We start from the raw sequence: 21,724 nt of genomic DNA on the forward strand, positions 1-21,724 counted from the left end.
CCCTTCTGTTTATTCTCCGCACTGGATTTAGCAGCAGAGGTGGGGTTTCGCCGGTCAACATGTCTGTTAAAGTTTAAATCTTCCGGACAAAATTTGAAAAGTGCCGGTCAAAGGTCTTCTTTGTTATTTATTGAGCTTTAAAACAAATGAATAACGACTCTATATAATAATATAAGAATAATACACGGAGGACGGAGCCTCTCTTTTCCTCCCCCTCTCCTGACAGCCCGTCAGTATCCGTGGTCTCGTGCAGCTGGCTGATCCAGTAAAGAGTGACCCGACAGTAAAAACAAACATATTCATAACTAGTTTAGGTAGTTTGAGAGGTAATTAAAATAGCTAAGGGTGATGATCTAACTTGAAGTGTGTGTTTTGTTCCGCTCATCGCTCCATCACAGCGGGCGGAGCTGCAGGTTATCATGCAGAGCTGCGTGTCTCCTCTCCTGTCCGATTAGACTTCACTCGCGTTTATGTCCATATCGATCAAATCTAGCTGGAAGCTCCTGCTGGGTGCACTGTCCTGCGAGATACCGGGACCTGGCTCGAAACACTGGGGCTATTGCGTCATCGTTATCAGGAAATGATCGTTATAGGGCGTAGACACGGAGCCGTTTGCCCCCCCAGAGCGTTTCGTCCGCAGATTTACCCACCTTGGGACCCGTTATCGTTATCGTTATCTGCGTTTCCCTGTCGGCCTCGTGTGGCCGAACCGTCTATATGATAGAGAACTGTAGCGGATACGACCGTTATCGTCCTCGTGTGGCTGCAGCTTTAGTTGCATTACTGATATAAATAATGTTATCAACACAAAAAAGATGATCTATCAATATAGATGAAGAAAAGATGAAACTTTGGTCCTGAGGAATAAGGATCTGACATTGAACAGGTGTTACTACTTTACGTCTCAGGTTTGTCATATGCATAATACCTTAGTAATGACCTTTTTTTACCTTTCTGTGTTATGATCACTATTATGCTTAGGAATGACAATTGTTTTCTGGACATATACTGTATTCCCAGACATAAAATAACTAATGGCATTCTTTCACTGTGACAGCTGGCTTCAGAGTGTTTTGGTAATGGTGAGGGATGTAAAAAAAGAATATTACTTTCAATTATTTCTTAATTATTCGTCTTTGAAGCAAATAAATTATTTTTGAACATTTCTTCACATTATTTCCTAGGACATTATTATATTCCTTTAGACAGCAGCTGTTCGTCAAATGTATGGCACATACAGCTGTGGCTGTTCCGATCAACAGCATTTTGGATCGAAGCGCAATGATTATCGGGTCCCAAATGTCCAGATTCTAATAGTAATAATTCCCATTTTGGTCATCTAGTATCAATCAAATTTCATTTATACAGCCCAATATCACAAATTAAACTCATTACATGACACCCTTTTTAGTAAGCTCAAAATTGTTTAAATTGGGGCTGATATTGCAATTGCGAGATAATGTGTGATATTAGAGGGAATGATAGTTTTCAAAAACATGATCTAGGTATGATTTTTTTAAGAGAATCTGTACCAAACTACATTTTTTTTCTCTGTAGAATACCGTTTGTAGGCCGTGACTTCCCTGCAGCACCACAATACTTAGCTAACGTAAGAAGTGCAATGGAGGATTTAAGGTAGAGAGGTGTGTGTGTGGTAGTGTGTGTGTGTGTGTGTGTGTGTGTGTGTGTGTGTGTGTGTGTGTGTGTGTGTGTGTGTAGAGCTAGAGCCCTGAACAAGAGCCAAGACAAACAGCAGTGCTGGCATTTACTCTGTGCTCGGAGCAAAGATGGCTTGCAAACACACGGATGCACATACTAAAAGACAAAGAAAAGGGTGAGGCTATGTGCTGCAGAAGTACTCATGAATACTTGTGGATAAGATCTTTCCATGCTTGTCTCATGTAATTATATTTACACTATTTATACACTGAAACCTCCCTACAGTTCAGGATATGGATGGCTATAATGTATTTATTCAGCCCATGTGACATGTTGGAAAACCTTCTGTGTGTGTGTGTGTGTGTGTGTGGCAGTTATCTCAAAGCTGCCACACGGAGGTAAACATTACAACAGCACAAGGATTTTCCATCCATCATGAGAAAAAAATAAAGGAAAAACACACTAGGGAAAAAAAGAGAAATCTCAAAGACGGAAAAGAAAAATCAATAATAAACAGCAAACCCTTGTTGAATTAACCTCTGTAACATTTTTTCAACAAAGAATTCCCAGGAACATTTTTGTAAATGTCATTCAAACGGCAGGAAGTGAAAATCAAATACTTAGAATTGAGTTTCTGCAACAATTCAGCCGTTAAGGAACACTTCACCCAGGAAATGGCCATTTGCATATCAAATACTCAGGGGCTGAATTTAACTGTAGCAGAACTAAACATCTGTTAATAAATTCTCACACAACTTGTGCAACATAATACAAGTCTCATGAATTAGGTTATATTCTCAATACTTCCAAAACACTAGCACACTTTTAGCATTGTTGTTAAAACCTTACTATTTAATCTCTAAAAAAAATCTGATTGCTGGATGACAAAGTCAACAATCTGTTTACCAACCATGTCTTGTTGGCTTGACAGACGGGGGCTAAATTACACTTTATATTAAGCTAACTGGCATGGCCTATACACAGAAGTTCCTTGACCCTATTACCTCAAAATATTGGAGTGATGAATAGCCATGAGTCTCCCCTTTACAGGCATGCCAACTTTATGCTAATGCTTTCTGCCTGCAGTGTACATGCTTTTTTTCTGCCCATTTTAAAAAGGGTGTATTTGAATATTTCTGAATGCTGGGGTCCTTTAACAGTCTTGGAATAGCAAAAATGTGGATATGACTACAAATCCGAGACTGAGCTGAACAGTATTAATGTGTGCTGATGTTAGTCAGTTATTTCATTGTAGTGAAACCATTTTCTGAAACTTAAATTCACTGTTACACAATTTGCTGCTCTTGTAAAAATCTCTAAAAAGCTTTTGATACCGAATCACAAAATTAAATTTTCCTATGATATTCCTAAAGATTTTGGTTTCTTTTTGTGGTCATTTGGACGGATTCTTAAAATATTTGAATGAAAATGTGTGTTCTAGGGGTAGTACACGACTTATTGTCTCCGTCTTTGTTCACCATGGAAGCTCCCTAACAAGTTTCTTCGAGAATGTTAAGTAACACGGGGTCAGTTATTGATATACAAAATATATTTAAAAAAAAGTAGAACTATTCCTTTAACTGTATAACCAGCAGTCAAATCAAAGCCTTGCCACTCACTTTGCAGACAGACATCTGGTTGGTGGTGAGGGTCCCCGTCTTGTCCGAGCAGATAACAGAGGTACAGCCCAGGGTCTCTACTGACGGCAGGCTGCGGACGATGGCGTTCTTCTTGGCCATGCGGCGCGTTCCGAGGGCCAGGCAGGTGGTGATGACAGCAGGCAGACCCTCGGGGATGGCGGCCACAGCCAGGGCCACGGCAATCTTGAAATAATAGATGGCCCCTCTGACCCAAGAGCCCCCGTGGACGGGGTCCCCGAAGTGGCCGATGTTGATGACCCACACAGCCACACAGATCAGGGAGATGACCTTTGAGAGCTGCTGCCCGAACTCGTCCAGCTTCTGCTGCAGAGGCGTCTTCTCGTGCTCCGTAGCTGCCATCTGGTTACGGATCTTACCGATCTCTGTGGAAACGCCGGTGGCGATGACCACACCTATAGCGCGGCCTGCAGCTATGTTTGTGCCCTGCAGGAATAAAAGATCATTAGGTGCAAGAAAGTGAGGCAGAAAGATGCAGTCGATATAAAAACATATTTATGTAAAAATACACTTCAGCCATGACGTGTCTCGCACCTTCAAGAAATGTTTTTAAGCCGTCCTCAGACATTTATCCATATTTCACAAGACACATATTTTTCATTACAGTCGGACTTAACTTAATGTTAATTAAAATGCAAAGGAACAACTCTTTGGGAAACCTACTTTCATCATTACAATCAACATCTACATTCTTGTTATTAAAAAAACATTTAAAAAGGACTTTCGTTTGCAAAGATTTATAACAATTGTTTGATACATTTGTAATGCACCTCCACATATGTTAATTGTACAATTCTGTAAATGTGGATTTACTGTTAAGGAATTTTTTTATCTATTTTCTGGTTTCTTATTTCTTCTTCATAATGTTCTTACATTTGTGAATAAAATAATTTCAAGTTATTACTCAGAACATAAGAGAAGAGAGTTTCAATTAAAATAGAAATAATTTAAATGTAGTTGCCTTTAGATCACCAGAGAAGTCAAATAAGAATTACAGTCACTAGATTCAATAAGATAAACATGACTCGGTGAGCTGCAGGCAGTTGCTTACGGAAAACAGCATGTTCTTTTTGTCCTGGTTGACGGCTCTGGGGTCAGGAACAGGGTCAGTGTGTTTGATGATGGACACAGACTCCCCTGAAAGAAACAGGGTATGAGATAATTGTACCGGGTTAGATATATGTGACTATTAGACCAACAATGGGATTTTCCGAGGGAAATTGAACACAGCTACACTTACAGCCTAAAGGGGTAGGAAGTAATATCACAGAAAGAAAATCACAGACACTGAAATTACACAATGTTAACCTTCAGTCGTCCAAGTCCATGCAATAAAGGTGTAAGGGAGTATACTCTATCTGAATTATGTGAAAGCCTTGTTTGGAGTCTGATGAAGGTTAGGAAATACCTGTGAGGATGGACTGGTCCACTCGCAGGGTGGTGGACTTTATAGAGGTCACTCTGATGTCAGCAGGCACCTTGTCACCAACTAGAAATAAACATAAACAGGGTAGGATTACCAAAAAGGATTTTATCCACAATAATTATAATTTCATTATTGTATCCTATTACTGTAGACCAGGGGTGGGGAACCTTTTTCCTCTCAAGGGCCATTTCAATTTTCACAACATCCTCCGAGGGCCGTACAAATGATTGAACTCTGCTTAAAAATACTAAAATCACAGCCCATTCATTTCGCCTTTCTTCCATGCTGTGCAAAGAAAAAGCAACCTCTTAATCCAGATATCTTACCATGACTCACGCATAGACACACAAGATGTGTGCAAATGTATTTAGTATCCTATCCATGTGAACATGATTTAAGTGGGGGGGGGACCTAACCTCTTCTAGGGGGGTCCGGGGGCTTGCTCCCCCGGGAAGATTTTGTTTTAAATGTTGAAGTTAAATGCATCAATCTGGTGCACTTTGTGAGCAACATGAAGAGATCTATGGATACATCTCTCAACACCCATATGAAACAGAACTGTAAACAGATTTTCTTTTTCTTTATGGATATTTTACAAATCACTCCCCTTTTAAACTCTATTCTTGTTTTACTGTCATAGTATTTCATACCTGTTTTTCATGTATTACTCTGACTGACATCACATACATCGTACTGTAGCATTAAAGTTCACAGTTTATTTATAATTTAAAAAATACAAATCATTTTATTTTTATTTTTTATAAATAATAAAAAACGTGTTTATTGGGGGAGGGCAGGAATGTCAAATGGGAGGGCCTGGCCCCCCCTGGCCCTCCCACGGCGCCGGGTCTGACTACACTGCACCCTCACCTTCAGTAGTTTGCTTCAGTGCAGCTGCAATAAAACATGCCAATTAACACCACACATTTGCTTTAAATGGTAAACTCTTTATTTGATTCTAATCTGACATTACTTCAAACATTTTAGCATAGCTAACACAAGTATTTGTTTGTATTAATTACTTTCTTTGTCTCTTGAGTTACCATGTCCATTGGGGGAGGTTACTTCCTGGTTCAGCAAAGGGCGTGGCCGAGCGCTGAGGACTCATAAATACTGCAAGGAGCGAAATGAATGGGCTGTGATTTTAGTATTTTTAAGCAGAGGTCAATAATTTGTACGGCCCTCGGAGGATGTTGAAAAAATTGAAATGGCCCTTGAGAGGAAAAAGGTTCCCCACCCCTGCCTTACTGCTTGGTCCCTGACAACATCTTAAAAGAAAAGTGCATTTAAGTTCAACAAGAATATTGGCTTTTCCAGACACAATGCAGTCTGAGCTTTGTGCTTTTTTTCATTCAAATTTAATGAAAGACTTTTGTACACACACAGTTTGATAATGTCCAGTGCCTTCATCTTAACCCCAGGAAGAAACATTATTCAAAGTGAATGGGCAAAATAAAGGAATCTAAATAAAACCTATTTGGAAAAGTGAAAACTATAGCAACTGCATATAAAGTAAGCAGAGCATTGATGTTGTCAAAGCAGGGAGGAAGTGAGAAAAGGGAAGAGAAAGAGTTAAGACAAAGCAACAGGTTAGTTTGTTTGTCATTAGGCGCTTTCACACCGGAGTACTTTTACCCGTACTTTTCCCGTTTAGTTCCGATAGTGCCTGGAATTTTGCGTTCACACCAAAAAGAGAACTTAGTTCAGAGAACTTTTACCCCCATGTTTAGTGCCTGCTAGAGAGGTGGTACTATCCTGGGGAGAAAAAAGTACCAATTTCTATTGGCTGGGCGAATTGCAAACCACGGCCCGTAAAACTCGGAAAAGTTTTTTGAAGCCGCCATTGTATTTGCTGGCATTAGGCATTATCATTATTAGCATTAGCCCCGCACACCAACGGAGAGAGAATAACTTATGGCAACACAACAAAAAAACATGGGAGCGGAGGAGTGATGAGGAGGTGTCGGCGTTCTGGCGATTTACTCGGAAGGCTTCAGTAGAAGCCAGTCCCCAACTCCGGGGACTTCCGGCCGGGGACTCCGGGTGGCAGAATACGCCGTGAAGTTGTTTGCGGCCTGCCAGTAAACCCAAAGCAGAAGAAGAAGAAGTGACGTCAGCGGCTTCATTTGCGTAATCTTCCCTCAGGGAATTTATTCCGGTGTGAACGCGATCTCTACTTAGTTCCATGGGGGCAATAAGTGCTGGGCACTAAGTGCTGGGCAAGTGCTGGGCACTAAGTGGGGCAAAGTACTTGGTGTGAAAGCGGCTAATAAGTTGGTCTATATGTACACAGAGCTTTGTTGTATTCGGAATAACCTGCTGCATCTAATTAAATCAAAGTCATTATAAGACCTAGGTGTGAAGAACTATTTGGGAAAACTGCCTTTAATGCGACATGTCTGGACTTACTATATATTTAGAGAAATTTGCCAATGAAAGCAATCCAGTTGGACTTTTAAGGGGCCCTGTTTTCAGGTGTCATATTCTGTGTCTCTAAAGGTCCTTACACACCAAGCCGATTTTCGGCATCGATAGATGTCGGGCCGTCGATGAGCGTCGTGTTGCCCTACTCGGATTGGTGTGTACTGCACCGTCATGTCTTTTCGGCCGTGCTGACACCTTCCGCCGCCGATTCGACATGTTGAATCGGGAGGCTGTCGGCTAAAAGCCGTCGGCCAAATAAATCACTCGGATTGGCAGTTCAGCTTAGCGAATCAGTGCATGAGAAGCGAAACGGAAGTGAGGGACCCAAACAAACTATTAAGAAGGCAAATCTGAGATTTAATTTAACTCCAGCTCTCGACACAGGTTCGGGAAAGCCCCATGAGCTTCTCGCTGTAGAGTGAAAATGGAACGCACACGCTTTTTGTTGTTTGTTTATATCACGCAGTCTGTTCTTCTTCTCTCGGTGTATCACGCAGTCTGTCTGTTGTGATCTTTGGGATTTTAGCCTTTGCTGACCATTGACATGCACACAAATCTATATAACACACTACAGGAAAGGGAAACCCCAAAAAGCTAAATAGGACCCCTTTCAAAGCGTATGTGTATATGTTTTGGTAGGGGTATTTTTTTAGATTCTGGTATTGGGGTGTTTTAAAAAAAAGAAATGGTTTAATTGTTGAGAAATGTATAAATTGAAAAGTTGGGGGCCCATACATTAGTTGGGTACCAATGAACAATCATAATCCAGTACGTAAGATGTCAACCAAGATGTCATTAGTCATTAGTATCCTCTGCAGACCTTGAATACCTTTAACAAATGTCAACCTTATTGCTGCACTAGAGGAAAGGTCAGGCGATCACCAAAGTAATAAGACTTCATCCTCTGTGGACCATCATGTCCGTACAGAATTTCACCTTAATCCATCCAAAAGGTGCAGAGATATTTGAGTCTGGTCCTTAGTGGTGGAAGAACCAACATTATGTTCCATAGAGCCTTAGAGTTAACATTGCAAAAAGTGACCAGAATACCATTCTAAAAAGAGCCAAAAGCAGTCAAAGAAAATGGGGGATTGAGGAAGACAACATGTACTTCTTTCAAGTTTGACCTCTAAAGGATTATTTTGCGTTGAAGCCCTCAGATGAGTGTGCTTTGTAAGTGTAACTGCAGGTGAGTTGCACCCAATCGAATGTCCATGTTCAAACAATAAATCCTTGAGCAAAGAAACATCGGCTGATTCAGGCTAAGCTCAAGCTACAGCTACAGGTAAACAACGTTTCCATTCAACCTTAATGGAGTCATGTTGCTGTTTTAAAAATTATTGATTATTTTCCCACCTCATGGTTCTCTCCTCACTCTCTCTGATCCTCTGATACACCTTGCATGTGTCAAACATGGACTACAGATGCATTAAATCTACAGGATGCATTTTCATTTTCTCCACTACAGTCTTCTTAATAAGCCTGCATATTAAACTCGTATTTCAGAGCCAGACCATTACAAGTATCTAATGCCCCAAAACCAAATTGTTATTGCTTTCCTTTAGTCAGAGCTGATGGTGAACATTTAATGGGAATATATTCATAATTCGAGGACAGAGCTTGCTAATAAAAAATTGATTTTGATGTACCGGTTGACAGTGAACTCATAAAAATGTTATATTCCTAACTTGTGTGTTTCCATCGTGATAGACAAGGAAAAATACCTGATACTTTTTTGTGAAATAAGCGTTTAATTAATACAAAGTGTTCAGCCATCAGAACTTCTCAGGTGTTTATCATGCGTAGCTTTTCAGCATGAATTGCGCTGGTGACGGTGACAAATGTATATGCTGCTCTCGGTACTTCCAGTAAACTTAGCTATATCTTTGTTTCAATCTTCATCTTTTCATCTTTGGTACTGGAGCATGTATGACATATGACAGAGATACACTCACTATCATTAGATGGAAGTGTTTGTATAGAATAAAGTGCAGTGGACCTTGAGATGATCAAAAGGGAGGAGAGCCTAGATGGAAGCCAAGATAACAGGAACATTTTCCACTTGGTTTCCAGACTTTTCCACTACCCAACCTGCGTCTGGCTGATTTCCGGTCGCAGGAAATGAAGATGGATGAAGAAGGCTAACCCAGCAACATCAGAGACTCATGTGCCAACAGAGATCTGGCTCCATCGTGGCAACCGGGTGCACTTTTGCACTTGACAGGCAGACCGTAGGAGCACAGGGGTTGGAGGACTACACCTAGCATCAATGATGCATATCATGTAGCTCAAACATGATAGTGAAAGTCATATTTGTATCCCTTATTGTTTCTGATGCTGTTCAAAATCCTCCTGAAAAATGCACTACAAGAATGCACTACTGTTTTTGTTCTGTTTTTTCATGTTTTTTTTCTTGTGCTGCATGAATAGACTTCACTACAGATACCTTTGTTGTGCAACCCCCGAGTTGCAGAAGGACAATAGGTGATTCTTGAATAAGTTCAACATCTTATTGAATTTCTGTTTTTCCTCTCACGTTTTCTCCTTCTGTACAGTACAGTGAGAAACGTTCAAAGTGATTTCAGGCTGATACACAAGACTTTTGCTCAATGTTTCAAGACTACAAGCTGAATTTCTCGGTCTTCACCGTGACGGGACAGAGACTGTGAGAAAGGCAGAGGCCGCAGTGTGTGGACTTGAATAGCCTGTACTTCCAATTCTGCATAATGTTCTCTACAGTTCTCCGTCTGACACCTATAGGCTGTGAGAGAACAAGAGTGGGAGAGGTGGAGGGGGAGCGAAGTGTGTGTTGTGTTGTGTGGGAGATGGCTGGGGGCTACAGGTTCACTGTAGTAGGACTGGCCGAGGGCAGAAGAGAGAGGCTTTTCAAAACGCCTACCCAGAGACTCCTGCTCCCCGATACACTTTCTGCCACGGCCTCCCACAGACAGTCTCCATCTGCTAGAAGAGAAATGTATCCTACAACAGCCACTGTGAGTTTACATAAATATCATAAGGTTCAGAAATTAGTAAGATTCGTAATGCTTTCAAGTATCAAAAAAGAAAAAGAAACATCTAAAGTACAGATGAATAGACGTTAAACCAAATGAGGTCAGCTGGTTAGGCCAGCCGGTCTTTTCCTTCCATTTGGTAAAACTGGACTCCAAACAAAATCTCTTACATAATATACTGGCAGAGAGATCTTCATCCACATCCAAGCTAACCATGACTTGTTGGCTTTCCATTTCTTTAGGTCCTGTGTAAACCCTCGAGGAGTTCCCGACAACCTGACCACTGCAGTCACTCCATTAAAAAAAGCCAAGGGAAATTCCAGTGGAGGCCCAAATCAAAACTGTGTCAAAACCATGGCTGGCATCATAGCAATATACTAAGAAGAAGGCTGGCTATTAGCAGAAATTAGAGTAAATATATGTATGTTTGTGTTAAGGGGCCCTATTATTATAATTGTTCAGGTTCATACTTGTGTTTTGTGCCTGTGCTGTCTGTGACATGTTTACATGCTTTAATGTTCAAAAAGGTCTTTATTTTTCTCATACTGCCTGTGCTGAAGCACCTCTTTTCACCCTCTGTTTGAAACCAGAGCCCAGTCTGCTCTGATTGGTTAACTGGCTGGCTGGTTTGTGTGGTCAACCGCTTAGAGATATCCCACCCCTTAGTCTATCATGTGCAATATGTTGGAGCGCTATCCAATAGAAGTTCAAGTATTACATAGTGATGTCACCAAGTTTGTAGTTAAGGACTACAATTGAGGTGTTTCAGGCAGGGAAAGGGAAAACCCAAAAAAGCATAATGAGGCCCTTTAGTTTCATCCGCTTGCATCCAGTACTCTAAAGTTACCACAGGCTAATCTGAAGTACATAGAAGACGAAAACAGTGGAGTAAAGGGAAAATATTCATTTGTTTTCTCTTTCACCATCACCCTACAGTTATAGTCAGAGGGGGTGTGCACAAATATCTGACACACATTTTCTGAGTGAGAAGAGTGTGTTCCTGCCTTTGCCGTTTACCCCTGTTTAAAACTGCTTAGCAACAAGATTATGTCAGAAAGAATGAACGAAGCGCTTAATATACAACTGTGTGCGTTATACAGAAATGCAGCAGTGTGCAAAACACCATCTTCATACCTCTCCTTAAAGTAAACGCTGACAGTAAATGCACTCTGTACTTAAAACAAGCTTGAATAGCTTCTACTATTGCCTCAGTCTGACAGTTTCACACTTATGTGTCCAGCCATCTCTCTGGCTGCTAGAAACACCCTCACCTTCTAAACCATGTAAGGACAATAATGACATGCATTTAAAAAGAGAGTTTACTATGCCAACAACAGAGACATATCCAACTGTTATAAAATGCCTTTTCTCCATCATAATGAATCTTATAATGAAATGTATTTAATTTGTATTAATTGTGCTTTAATGTTTATTTATTAACAGACAAAAAGCCATCCATGCAATCTATTATATATAAATTGTCCTTGGATAGTTGTTACATATGACAAAAACCCTAATCATTTCTGTGTCCCCTTAGAATAAAAATACTGAAAATTAAAAAGTAGTTAATGTTGTTGCATGCCCCCTATTTCCCCACAATGGGAAAACCACTAGCAGCTGCTGACTGACAGTCAGAACATAAAATCCCTTATTCAAACAGCAGATGGTTCATTTTAAGTCTGAACTGTCCTCCACGCTGTCATCACAGGTGTCGTTAAAAACTGTGAACTTCAGCGTCGCCGAGATGAGTCGGCGCATGGAGCGTTGTCATAGTGACACTGTTGGTGTTGACGGGGACGGCGGTAGTGGTGGAAGGTGGGTGTTGAGCAGTCAGTTTGGGGCTTGCTACCTGTGTGGGCTTGTCTGTGTTTGGCACTGTGCGCACGCATGTGTGAAGGAGGACACCGGCTGTAACAAGCCCAGATTCCAAGGAAGTCCTACCTGTCACATAAACGCACGTACACACAAGGTGTAATTCCCTACTTTCCGATGCAAGTAATCAAAGTAGACACGCTGTAAACAGGGTTCCAACACCTTTTTATGGACAAAATGTATTTAAAAAAAAATGCAAAGCCTTTTCCAGGGCTAGAATACCGTATGCCATACAGTAGCATTAAGTGGCTTTATACTGTCAAGTTGGAGTTCAAATCCATGAGGCTTCAATATGTCATCTCTTCATTATTGTACCCCCCTAAGTGACATTCGTGTGACATTTTTATAACTGGCATACTGTATGATTCTTGAGTTATGGCCAAAAAAGTGTTTAAAAGATCACAGTGCCACTGCCCTATGAGCAGCAAGTTCTAGAAGAAGAACAAGAAACTCCCTTAAGGGTTCTTTAAGAAATTACGTTCATGACAATAACACGGATATGTACGCACGTAAAACCTGAAGTAATAAAGCATCCGGCAACGCGAATCTGTAGACTTCATAATATTTCATACCTCTAACAACCGATATTTAACATGCACTCTATGGCATTATCCAAAAATATCGAATTCAATCATACCTAATTCACCTTGCTAGCATAAATATAGAGAGAAACGCAATGCGGGGAGACGATAAGAAACTAGGAACATTTTGTCACTTCTTAATGCCTTTTAGAACGATTTTCCGTTGGCAGCTACAGAAAATAGATTTGACGTTATGTAACGTTACCACAGGTTTACGACACATAAGTTAACTATAAAGATAGATTTAGTTAAACACGACAAAACATTTTTTGCAAAACTTTAAATTTCATTATTTCCAAGTTTTTCCATCACACAGGGAACCCTGTGCAAATAGCAGGGAAACCTTCAGTGAAATCGGATAGCACCCGGGCTTTACTGTAACCAATGCAGCATGTATAATCGCTCCCTGCCTCTACGTGCTGTGATTATGAATGAACGCTGTGCTCTCTCACACACGCATCCTGAGCTCTCCCTCCTTCCCCAAACAGCCGTCTGAGACGAATCACCGGCCATGCGAGGCCGAGGATTTCGCTCTCATGTCGACGGTGAAGTGATCTCCTCGGTGCTGCATGTGTGCGCTCACTCATCAACTCTGGCACACACACAGATGTTCTGGAACCGAAGTGACAACAACACTATTTTTAGACGAGGCTGCCCACACATGGGCGAGTTTACAGCGGGGGGACTGTGTGTATGTGCATGTAATGATGGGGGAGTGTGAGCGAGGAGCTGACAAACATCCAGCAGCATCCAGGTGGTAAGACTGAGAGCATGGAAAGCAAAAAAGGGAAAAGGAGGGGAAAGCTGCAGAAAATTAAACCGGGACTTAAATATAAGGGGTGACCACAGCCACTTACAATGTACCTCACACAGACACACACATTCAACTTCAGCCCTGGCACCTGCACACCCAGAGAAAAGACTGGTAGTAATCTACTCCAATAGTGTTTCCAGACTCATGAATGGGTGGCAAAGGCTGTGTGTTTGTGGCAGCAGTGTTATACAGTACAGGCAGCGAGGTGACAGCAGCGTTGGAGGTAGACAAAGCGTAAATTAGTCTCAGTGTGACAGTTAGAGTTCCACTGGGTGCAGCGGCTGCTCACCTGCCACCTCCACGATGTCTCCCGGGACGATGTCTCTGGATTTGATCCTCTGGACAGCCTTACGGTTCATACGGTACACCTTACCCATCTCTGGCTCGTACTCCTTCAGAGCCTCTATGGCATTCTCTGCATTGCGCTCCTGTAACAAAGACATGTGGCAAAAAGGAAGTCATTTAAAAAAGAAAATAGGTAGTATGAGGTTTTGAATATATTTAGTTTAAGCTCTCAGGTTATAGTATGGAAAAGCATGCAGGCAAAAACCCCAAAATAAAAATAAATTAAATATCAAAGTATTAGAGTAGAGAGAAAAGTTGAACAATAAAACGTTGTTTTGAAGGTCAGTACAGTCTCTGATTTGTTGTGGGAGTGAGTTCCAGAGGGTGGGGGTAGCGATGGAGAATGCTCCGTCACAGGTCCGGTGCTTGATTTGTGTGGGGATAGACAAGAGGTTGGCTTCTGATGAGTGAAGGCTGCGGGAGGGGGTGTGGTGGTGGAGCAGGTCAGTGAGGTAGCTGAAGGCTGTGTCGACGGATGATTTTGTCAAGGGGGAGCATGTAGAGGATGAAAAGGAGGGGACCAAGCACTGAACCCTGGGGGAAGCCTCGGGACAGAGAGGCGGTGGATGAAGTGCAGTTATTGATATGGATGAACTGGTGTCTGTTGGTGAGGTAGGATTTCAGCCAGGAAAATGCAGTGTCAGTGATGTTTGCAGGCTATCAACTAATTTTCATTTATTTACAACATCCTTCAATTTGGAGTTGATTAAGTTAACATCAATAACCAACTTCTTGTCATTTGTTTAATTACTCCTACTTGTATTACTAGGAACAATCCTTTGATTGATGTTTTCTGGTATTTTCTCCAAGAAATGGGATTAGTGGGTTTTTATTTAGAGAAATATAATATTTGATAGTTCTCTAATAGAAGCTTTACATGACCACAATATATGACTGTGGTTTACCATCTGCTCACAGCATTCTCTCCAGCACCTTGAAGTACAATTTTCTTTCTTTGAATTTGGAGAGTCTTAAAATGAATTATAATCCTCCACAAATATTGTTTTGAAATAGTTTGAGTTAGTAGCTTCATGGTTGTTTTTGGACATTTGCTCCCATATTGGAAACACTTTGAAGAGTTATCCACTTGTTCCACTGTGTCCTAACAGCAGCCTAAAACTGAGTGTCAGACTTCTTTCCAGAAGTGCCGATGGATGCTCCGGATCTATTTTTGGAGCTTGCATCAAAAATTCCATCTTCCTCTTTAACACAAATGAACCGCGGGGGCACTTTGCATGAGCTCCCTGGTTTGTTTACGTTTTGACTTGACGCACGGACTTACAAACTCAGGTGTGTACAGCCTCAGCCCTTTGCAAAGTGCCATTTGACGTACAGATGTTAGAACATGTTTGGATATGGCACACTAATACAAATATACCAACGGTGCATTGGGCAACAGCTGGTGGACAAGATAACATTATGTTTCTTTACTGACTTCATTGGCATTGTTAGCCTTTGTTACCATGTGGAAACAGCCTTAGTAGTGTGAATGTGTGTATACAGTGACACAACATGGAGACAGTATCTCACCTGCCAGACCCCGATAATAGCGTTGGCGATGAGGATGAGAAGAATTACAATAGGCTCAACAAAGGCGGTGGTTGACTCCTCTCCCTCCTCAAACAGTGCCAACACCTAGATGAACATACAGTAAACAGAACATTAGCACACGTTTTATACTGCAACTCAAGTCACATGCTGACTCCGGGATATACATTTTCAAACATGGATTGCTCTGAAATACATTTAGGAGAAAACATGCTGCAAGAAAATGTGGAGATAGAAACAAGCTAAAATACTATTTGGACATAGAAGCTTTGTACCAGTGTGTGTTTCATTTAGTTCCCTCCTGATGCACCACAACAGCCCTATCCGATTAACTCATGAACACCTTTATTGACATCACCCATTGTGTTCAAAAAGTTCTTATTACCTCCAACAAGGAAGTTATGTTTTTGCTTTGTTTGTCCGTTTATTGGCAGGATTACTGAAACATTCCTGGCACAAAATTAGTTTTGAAAGGGTGTAGCATGAGCCATGAAGAATCCATTAGATTTTGAAGCGATCCAAAACACAAGGCAGATACACTTAGAATGTTTGTTGTTAACAGGATGGGGATAGCCGTCTATTTCCTATGAGTTTGTTGCTAAGAGCAACTCCTTTCAGTTACAAGTTAGGGTTAGGTGTTAATGTAAAAATATGGACTATAGCTGCTTCAAAGTCCTGCCTTAGAGGTGGGTCAAGTCAAACTATCATGAATAAAAAAATACTTCAATAAAAATGTGGAATAATGTTAATGGAATGGCCCCAATAACTCCACAGATTTGGTGAAAATACTATGCATTTACTTTTATGTCACTGAACATTAGCCAGTTCACAGCCAGACATAGCAGCAGTAAATAGGAATGAATTCTGAAAATGTGTCAGAGATAGTTTCTCTGTGTTGTTATAACAAGCAACAAGTACATCTTTAGGAGATCATTACATAAAAAGCTCCCCACTGCAACACCAAAATGACTTTACAGCGCTACTTTGTCGATGGACCTAAACACACACCGCACAGCGAGAGCAGCACGGAGACAGAAAGGAGAGATAATTAGTGTGAATACTGTTTACAGCATTCGCACTATAGTTCTTCAAATCTTTAATCTTCTTCAAAACAATTTTGATTCAAATCATTTCACTTTTCTGCATTTCTCCGCTAAGTTCAGCAACACACTTACTTGGTTTTTGTAGCTACCATTCAACTAATACAATATTCAGCTTTTTCTGCATTTTCAGCTAAATTCAGCAACAAATGTACACAGTTTACAGCATTCGCACGCATTTTCAGCAGGAAATGCATTTTCTAGTGGGAGTCTACTTTTCCATGATCTGATGGGGTTTATCAAATGATAAAAGAGTATCTCCCCCCCCACCTCTCCCCCCCACCGGTGTATTGAGCAGCGGAGTGCATGTCGAGGCAGACCAGAGCCCGGTCGATAGCTCATCATTCCCCATCATTGGGGACGGTAAATCTCCCCTCTGACTGAGTGAAGATTGGAGGGCAGTCTTCTCAGAAAGGACGGTTTAAAAGACCCATTCAAAACACATTAAGAAGGGTTTGAATACCTTACTGCTACTTTCAAGCTGAATAGGAGGTTAAATTACAAGATGAGTAGGCTTTCTTTCGGGTTATAGAACTCATTAAGGGAATCTGGTGGAAACTTAACTTCTTGCTTTTGGCAATCTGATACTAACTTTAGCTCAGATTTAACATTAGGTATTGAAATCAAAGCTTGATTGCCAAAATAAATCTCTACTTACAGCTTTAAACATTCACACCCCGCATGCATAACTGAACGCTGACACACATGGCGACAGATGGCCCATTATATGTGAGTGTTTGGATGCTCAAAATGGAAAATCTAAATGAATTCCTATCAAGTTGGTCAGGAAAAAACACTTCTAAAAGGTTGCCTATTGAAAAATGTAGTATAAACAAAGAGGGCTTGACATCCAATTCTATTGTCACTTGATTTTTCCTATAGTCTCATGAACATTAACTCCACAGAGTGACGTGGCAAACCAAATAAAGATCAGCCTACTTTCTTTCTTCAGCTCAAAGGGAGGAAGTGCAGCAATTATGTCAGACGGCTGCTGTGGCTTTCTGTGTGGCTATGCCCTATTAAAACTTAACCAGATAGACCAGCTTCAGCAATATTAACAAACATCACTTTTGAAAGGAAAACAATGAAATCGTTATATAAACTGAGGTACTGCTAAAGAAATACCTCATTAAATATTGTCATAATATAGTATATTACACCAAGGTGGTATATTAAAGTCTTTCATTGAGGGTTATTAACACTATGTGTTAAAAAGACTATTTAACATTAGCATCATCAACAATTTACCTTTTAGATTAAAATACATTTATCAGCAATTGTCGGAAGCTTGTTAACACTTGGACTGCTTTGGAACGTTAATAAAAGCCTAATTTTCTAATTTCCTTAGTTTCTTATAAATGTTGATAATAGCATTAGAAACTAATGTATTCAGTTTAGCTAATGTACCTATATCAATTTGAAACCTTAAATACTGTAAGCTGTTTTTGTTTCTCATTTAAGATGAATACATACTTTTTATGCATTGCTTTTTATCAGTTCACTATGCTTTTTGCAGGTAGCTATTCTAAAGAGAGAACAATCCCATTATTAAAAGGTTAATGAAACCTCTTTTATGTAGCAACAAAGGTCAATACATGTTTCCACAAAGAGAGCATTTTATGCTGTGTGTTTGCTAAAACGTGGTTATTTAAACGTAATTCTTAACTCTGATCTTACCATTTCTAACAATAGATGTATTTCAGATGGGGCAATTGTGAGAAGCATAGCTAAATGTGGCGAAGAAACCTAACCAACTTCCTTATTACCAAGTCACTATTACTCATTACAGATGTAAGTATAAAAAGTTACAGAGCAGCCTGACCTGTTTTGTCTGATAAGCTTTAAACATGTGTCATGCAAAGAAGGAAGGAGAGTCTAATCTACTCAATTTGAATATATTCAAAATAACCAAATGAGTCCCCGGCTAAGGCATGTCTTTCATTCCAGTTCACTCTGCTTTAGCCACTACCTGATTAACCTGGAGACAGTAGACTGAAAACAGAAAGGTTAAAAGGTTACTATAGAAATATCAGAAGACAACCACTGGAAAAGTGTTGGATCGAGCTTCTAGCTTTTAATATATTTGTGACCTTGAGTCAAATCAGGTCATAAGGAACATCATTTTAGATCCTGAGCTGAAACCACTCCAGGCAACAACAGCAATGTAAAGCGTTAGGGTCGGTGCAGCAGTGGAACAGGGGCTGTGTCCCACCATAAACAACATTTTAAAGCATGATTTACATGGGGAAAAGTGGGCCCAGAGTCCTGCAGTTACGGCCTACTGTAACACGCAGTTACGGCCTAACACACTTAGAGAAGATATGTTGTGTCATGTTCATTTTTAGAGCAACTTTCCTACTTTCAGAAATAGCAACAGCAATTCCATCCTCAGACTCTGGGGACGTACTGGAAAAAAAGAAGTTATTATGCAGTCAGGATTCCCTCACTCCACCCGTCCTCGACCTTCACCACCCTCCGACTGAAACCAGGGTCACAGTTTGAGGCGCTGCAGCAGAGGGAGCTTAGACTGATCGTTTTTTTCCCAGTTCAGCAGAAGTGCTCTGCCCGTTTCCCCTCACTGAAACCATATCTACACTGGGTGGAAAGGAAAAGCCTGAAATACACAGGTTTCCACATGAAAATAGACCACTACTGGTCATTTATCTCAAGATCACCCAAAAAAACTGGCCGTCATTTTTGAAGGATTAGAACATTGAATGAGGCAATGTAGCCATTTAATGTCCAGTTCTTTTTAGGAAGTCGTGCTCATTCAAGGTTAGCGTTTGATTAAAGGCTAAAAAGGTGGTTAGTAATATTCTTATAATGAAGATTTATTTGTTTTCCTGCCACAAAAAGGTATGAATAACAGCAAAAAATGTTACTAAAAAAACATCGGCATTGGCCAAATTGTTACTCTAAACATCGGTATCAAATACAATCCAAGATGAATATGGAGTTATAATACTTTGGGTGTTACTTACGAAGGACACGCAGGCAGCGAGCAGCAGGATCCGCACCATGAGGTCTTCAAACTGCTCCGCCATCAGATCCCACAGGGACTTTCCTGAAATATGCACAAGCCTTTACATTTAACTTTTTGGTGCAAAAGCAAAACGGAAGTGACAGCACAACAGTGATGAGAATGTTAGGGAAACATCCAAGAAAACACAAATAACTAATGTGTCATAAAGAATGCGATTCATTGCAAATAAAAACCACTAACAAATAAAAAAAAGGGTAAAATTAGATCAAAACAAATCTAACAATAACATCCTGCAATCACTGCGACTTTAATTATTGCACAACAATATATCTAGGTGTTAATTGGAAGGGAGAACTTAAAAAATGAATATATTGTTTGGTATTTGATATCAGTTTAGGTTAGTGTAATGCACAGCAACCACCACACCCTATTTAAAGTTTGAGTCTTCCACTCTCAAAGTGTATCCTTATTCTTAAGGGTGGGCCGGATCTGTGAGATGTATTGACATTGGTTTGCTTTGTACTGAACAGCAAAGCAACACAAATGAGTGTTTACAAAGGAGTAGTGGAGTGTGTCCTTTGGTGAAAGCTGCAGTAGTGTACACTCCCAAAGTTCAGCCCTCTGTCTACAGAGCAGAAAAGATCCCGGCTCAAGACGGCTAATCAGCTCGTAAAGGGAGGAGGATCGCAGCGCACTGGAAAAATCAATATTTACCTTCTTCAGCGGGGAGCTCTGTGGATGTCACACCAGGCCGGTTGTAAAAGGATCCAATTGGCAGGGCAGGAGAGAGTGATGGGGTGGAGTTGGGGGAGGGGGAGGGGGGTGGAGGAGAGAGACAAGAGCAGTTAATACATTTGATGAACTCCGTCAGACTGATATGCATGCAAGCGTACAAATGTCCCTGCAGGATCGTTCTGCTGGGTGATGATGAGAAGGCAGAACGGCAATACTGTGGGATTAATACCTGCTATTGTATTATTAATCAGTTGAATAACTAGCAATCAAAGCTATTCTGAACTCAAGATGTTTTATATTCCACCTTCAGTAGCTTTAGTGTAGCTTCAGGCCTCGCGCTGCATAATGAAACCCAGAACAATGGGAGAGCACTGTGATAAGAATCAGCTTCATAAAGCACCTCGAGGAAAATGTATGGTTTGTAATAATTGGCTATATAAATACAATTTATTTAATTACATGAGACATTACCAAGGCCTTTTGTACCAGTATGACTGCTCATCTCATGATCTGGTAAAGGTTATCTGAAATGCTGCCTCTTTAAATGCTTTTATTTTTGTAAAAAAAGTGTGTGCATATTTTTTTGCAATACGAAATCAATTTTTCTATGCATTTAATTATTGACTAATCTAACCATTATTTCTCAATTAATTGTTTGGTGAAAATGCCCTTTATGTACACGTAAATGCAATGTTGGCATAATCATTATTGCTCGGTCAAAAACACACTAACAGTTGTTTAATGTTATCGAAGATACTATGAAACTGAAAATATGAACAATTAATGGAGTGGAAGCGATGCATTTTTGGTAATTACTTGATAATAAAGAAATGACTGAAAACATTTTCATTTCCAAATTATTTCAGCTCCAAAACCTTGCAGGGTTCTATACATATATTTTTAATATGGTAGATTTGGTCTGTACCAACAATTATTATTTTCTTTTAGGCAAATATTTTTGTAATTATTATAGAATATTAGCGAAATGGCAAACATTGTTATACTCAGTTTTTGAAGCAATTTATCAAGCAAACAAACATAGCATGAGTGATCATTTGTTCAGTGTTAATGTTATTTATTTCATTTTGGATGGCTCGAAACACACAATTCGAAATAGTAGCTTCAGGGTCTGGGAACTTGTGACTAGTATTTTTCTTTTCTTTTTGCCTCAATTAATCAAAAAAGTAATTGAAAGGTTTAAACATTGGACACAATCAATAGTTGGAGCCCTATCTGAAATGAATTTTAGCTAACTTTCCTCCGATTGTCCAGGCAACACTTTTCCTTTATCAGAGCTGCGGTGATCTCATTGGCATTCACACTGCAGCTTCACTCTCTCAACAGTTTTTTCTCAGTCTCAGTGCTAAACCCCCCCCTTTTTTTATTTTCGTCATCAGCATGTGCATCAGTGTGTGGGTAAGCTCCCACAAAAACAAACCCGTGAATCAAAACGCATTGCTCTTTTCTTTCACATCATCTTGTCATTTTTCATCTGTCATTTGTAAAGAAAAAGCTGGTGTTTTTCTGGCATTTTGAGGCAAGCTGAAGATTTCTTCTGATTTGATTAC

The 21,724-nt window shown here is 40.3% G+C and overlaps 1 protein-coding gene across 1 annotated transcript in view; it reads right to left on the bottom strand.

The window, feature by feature from the left end:
• atp2a3 (ATPase sarcoplasmic/endoplasmic reticulum Ca2+ transporting 3) overlaps positions 1 to 21,724 on the bottom strand; it is a 55,108-nt gene that overhangs the window by 22,507 nt on the left and 10,877 nt on the right. Inside the window, exons 2-8 of the mRNA XM_034112765.1 lie at positions 20,136 to 20,153; positions 19,420 to 19,502; positions 15,321 to 15,425; positions 13,735 to 13,873; positions 4,726 to 4,806; positions 4,369 to 4,454; positions 3,279 to 3,743 (exon numbers count right to left, since the gene is read on the bottom strand). Of these exons, the coding sequence (XP_033968656.1) occupies positions 3,279 to 3,743; positions 4,369 to 4,454; positions 4,726 to 4,806; positions 13,735 to 13,873; positions 15,321 to 15,425; positions 19,420 to 19,502; positions 20,136 to 20,153 (977 nt within the window). The remainder of the gene's footprint in view (positions 1 to 3,278; positions 3,744 to 4,368; positions 4,455 to 4,725; positions 4,807 to 13,734; positions 13,874 to 15,320; positions 15,426 to 19,419; positions 19,503 to 20,135; positions 20,154 to 21,724) is intronic.

Source organism: Trematomus bernacchii, unplaced genomic scaffold, assembly GCF_902827165.1.
Source record: "Trematomus bernacchii unplaced genomic scaffold, fTreBer1.1, whole genome shotgun sequence".
Lineage (NCBI taxonomy): Eukaryota > Metazoa > Chordata > Actinopteri > Perciformes > Nototheniidae > Trematomus > Trematomus bernacchii.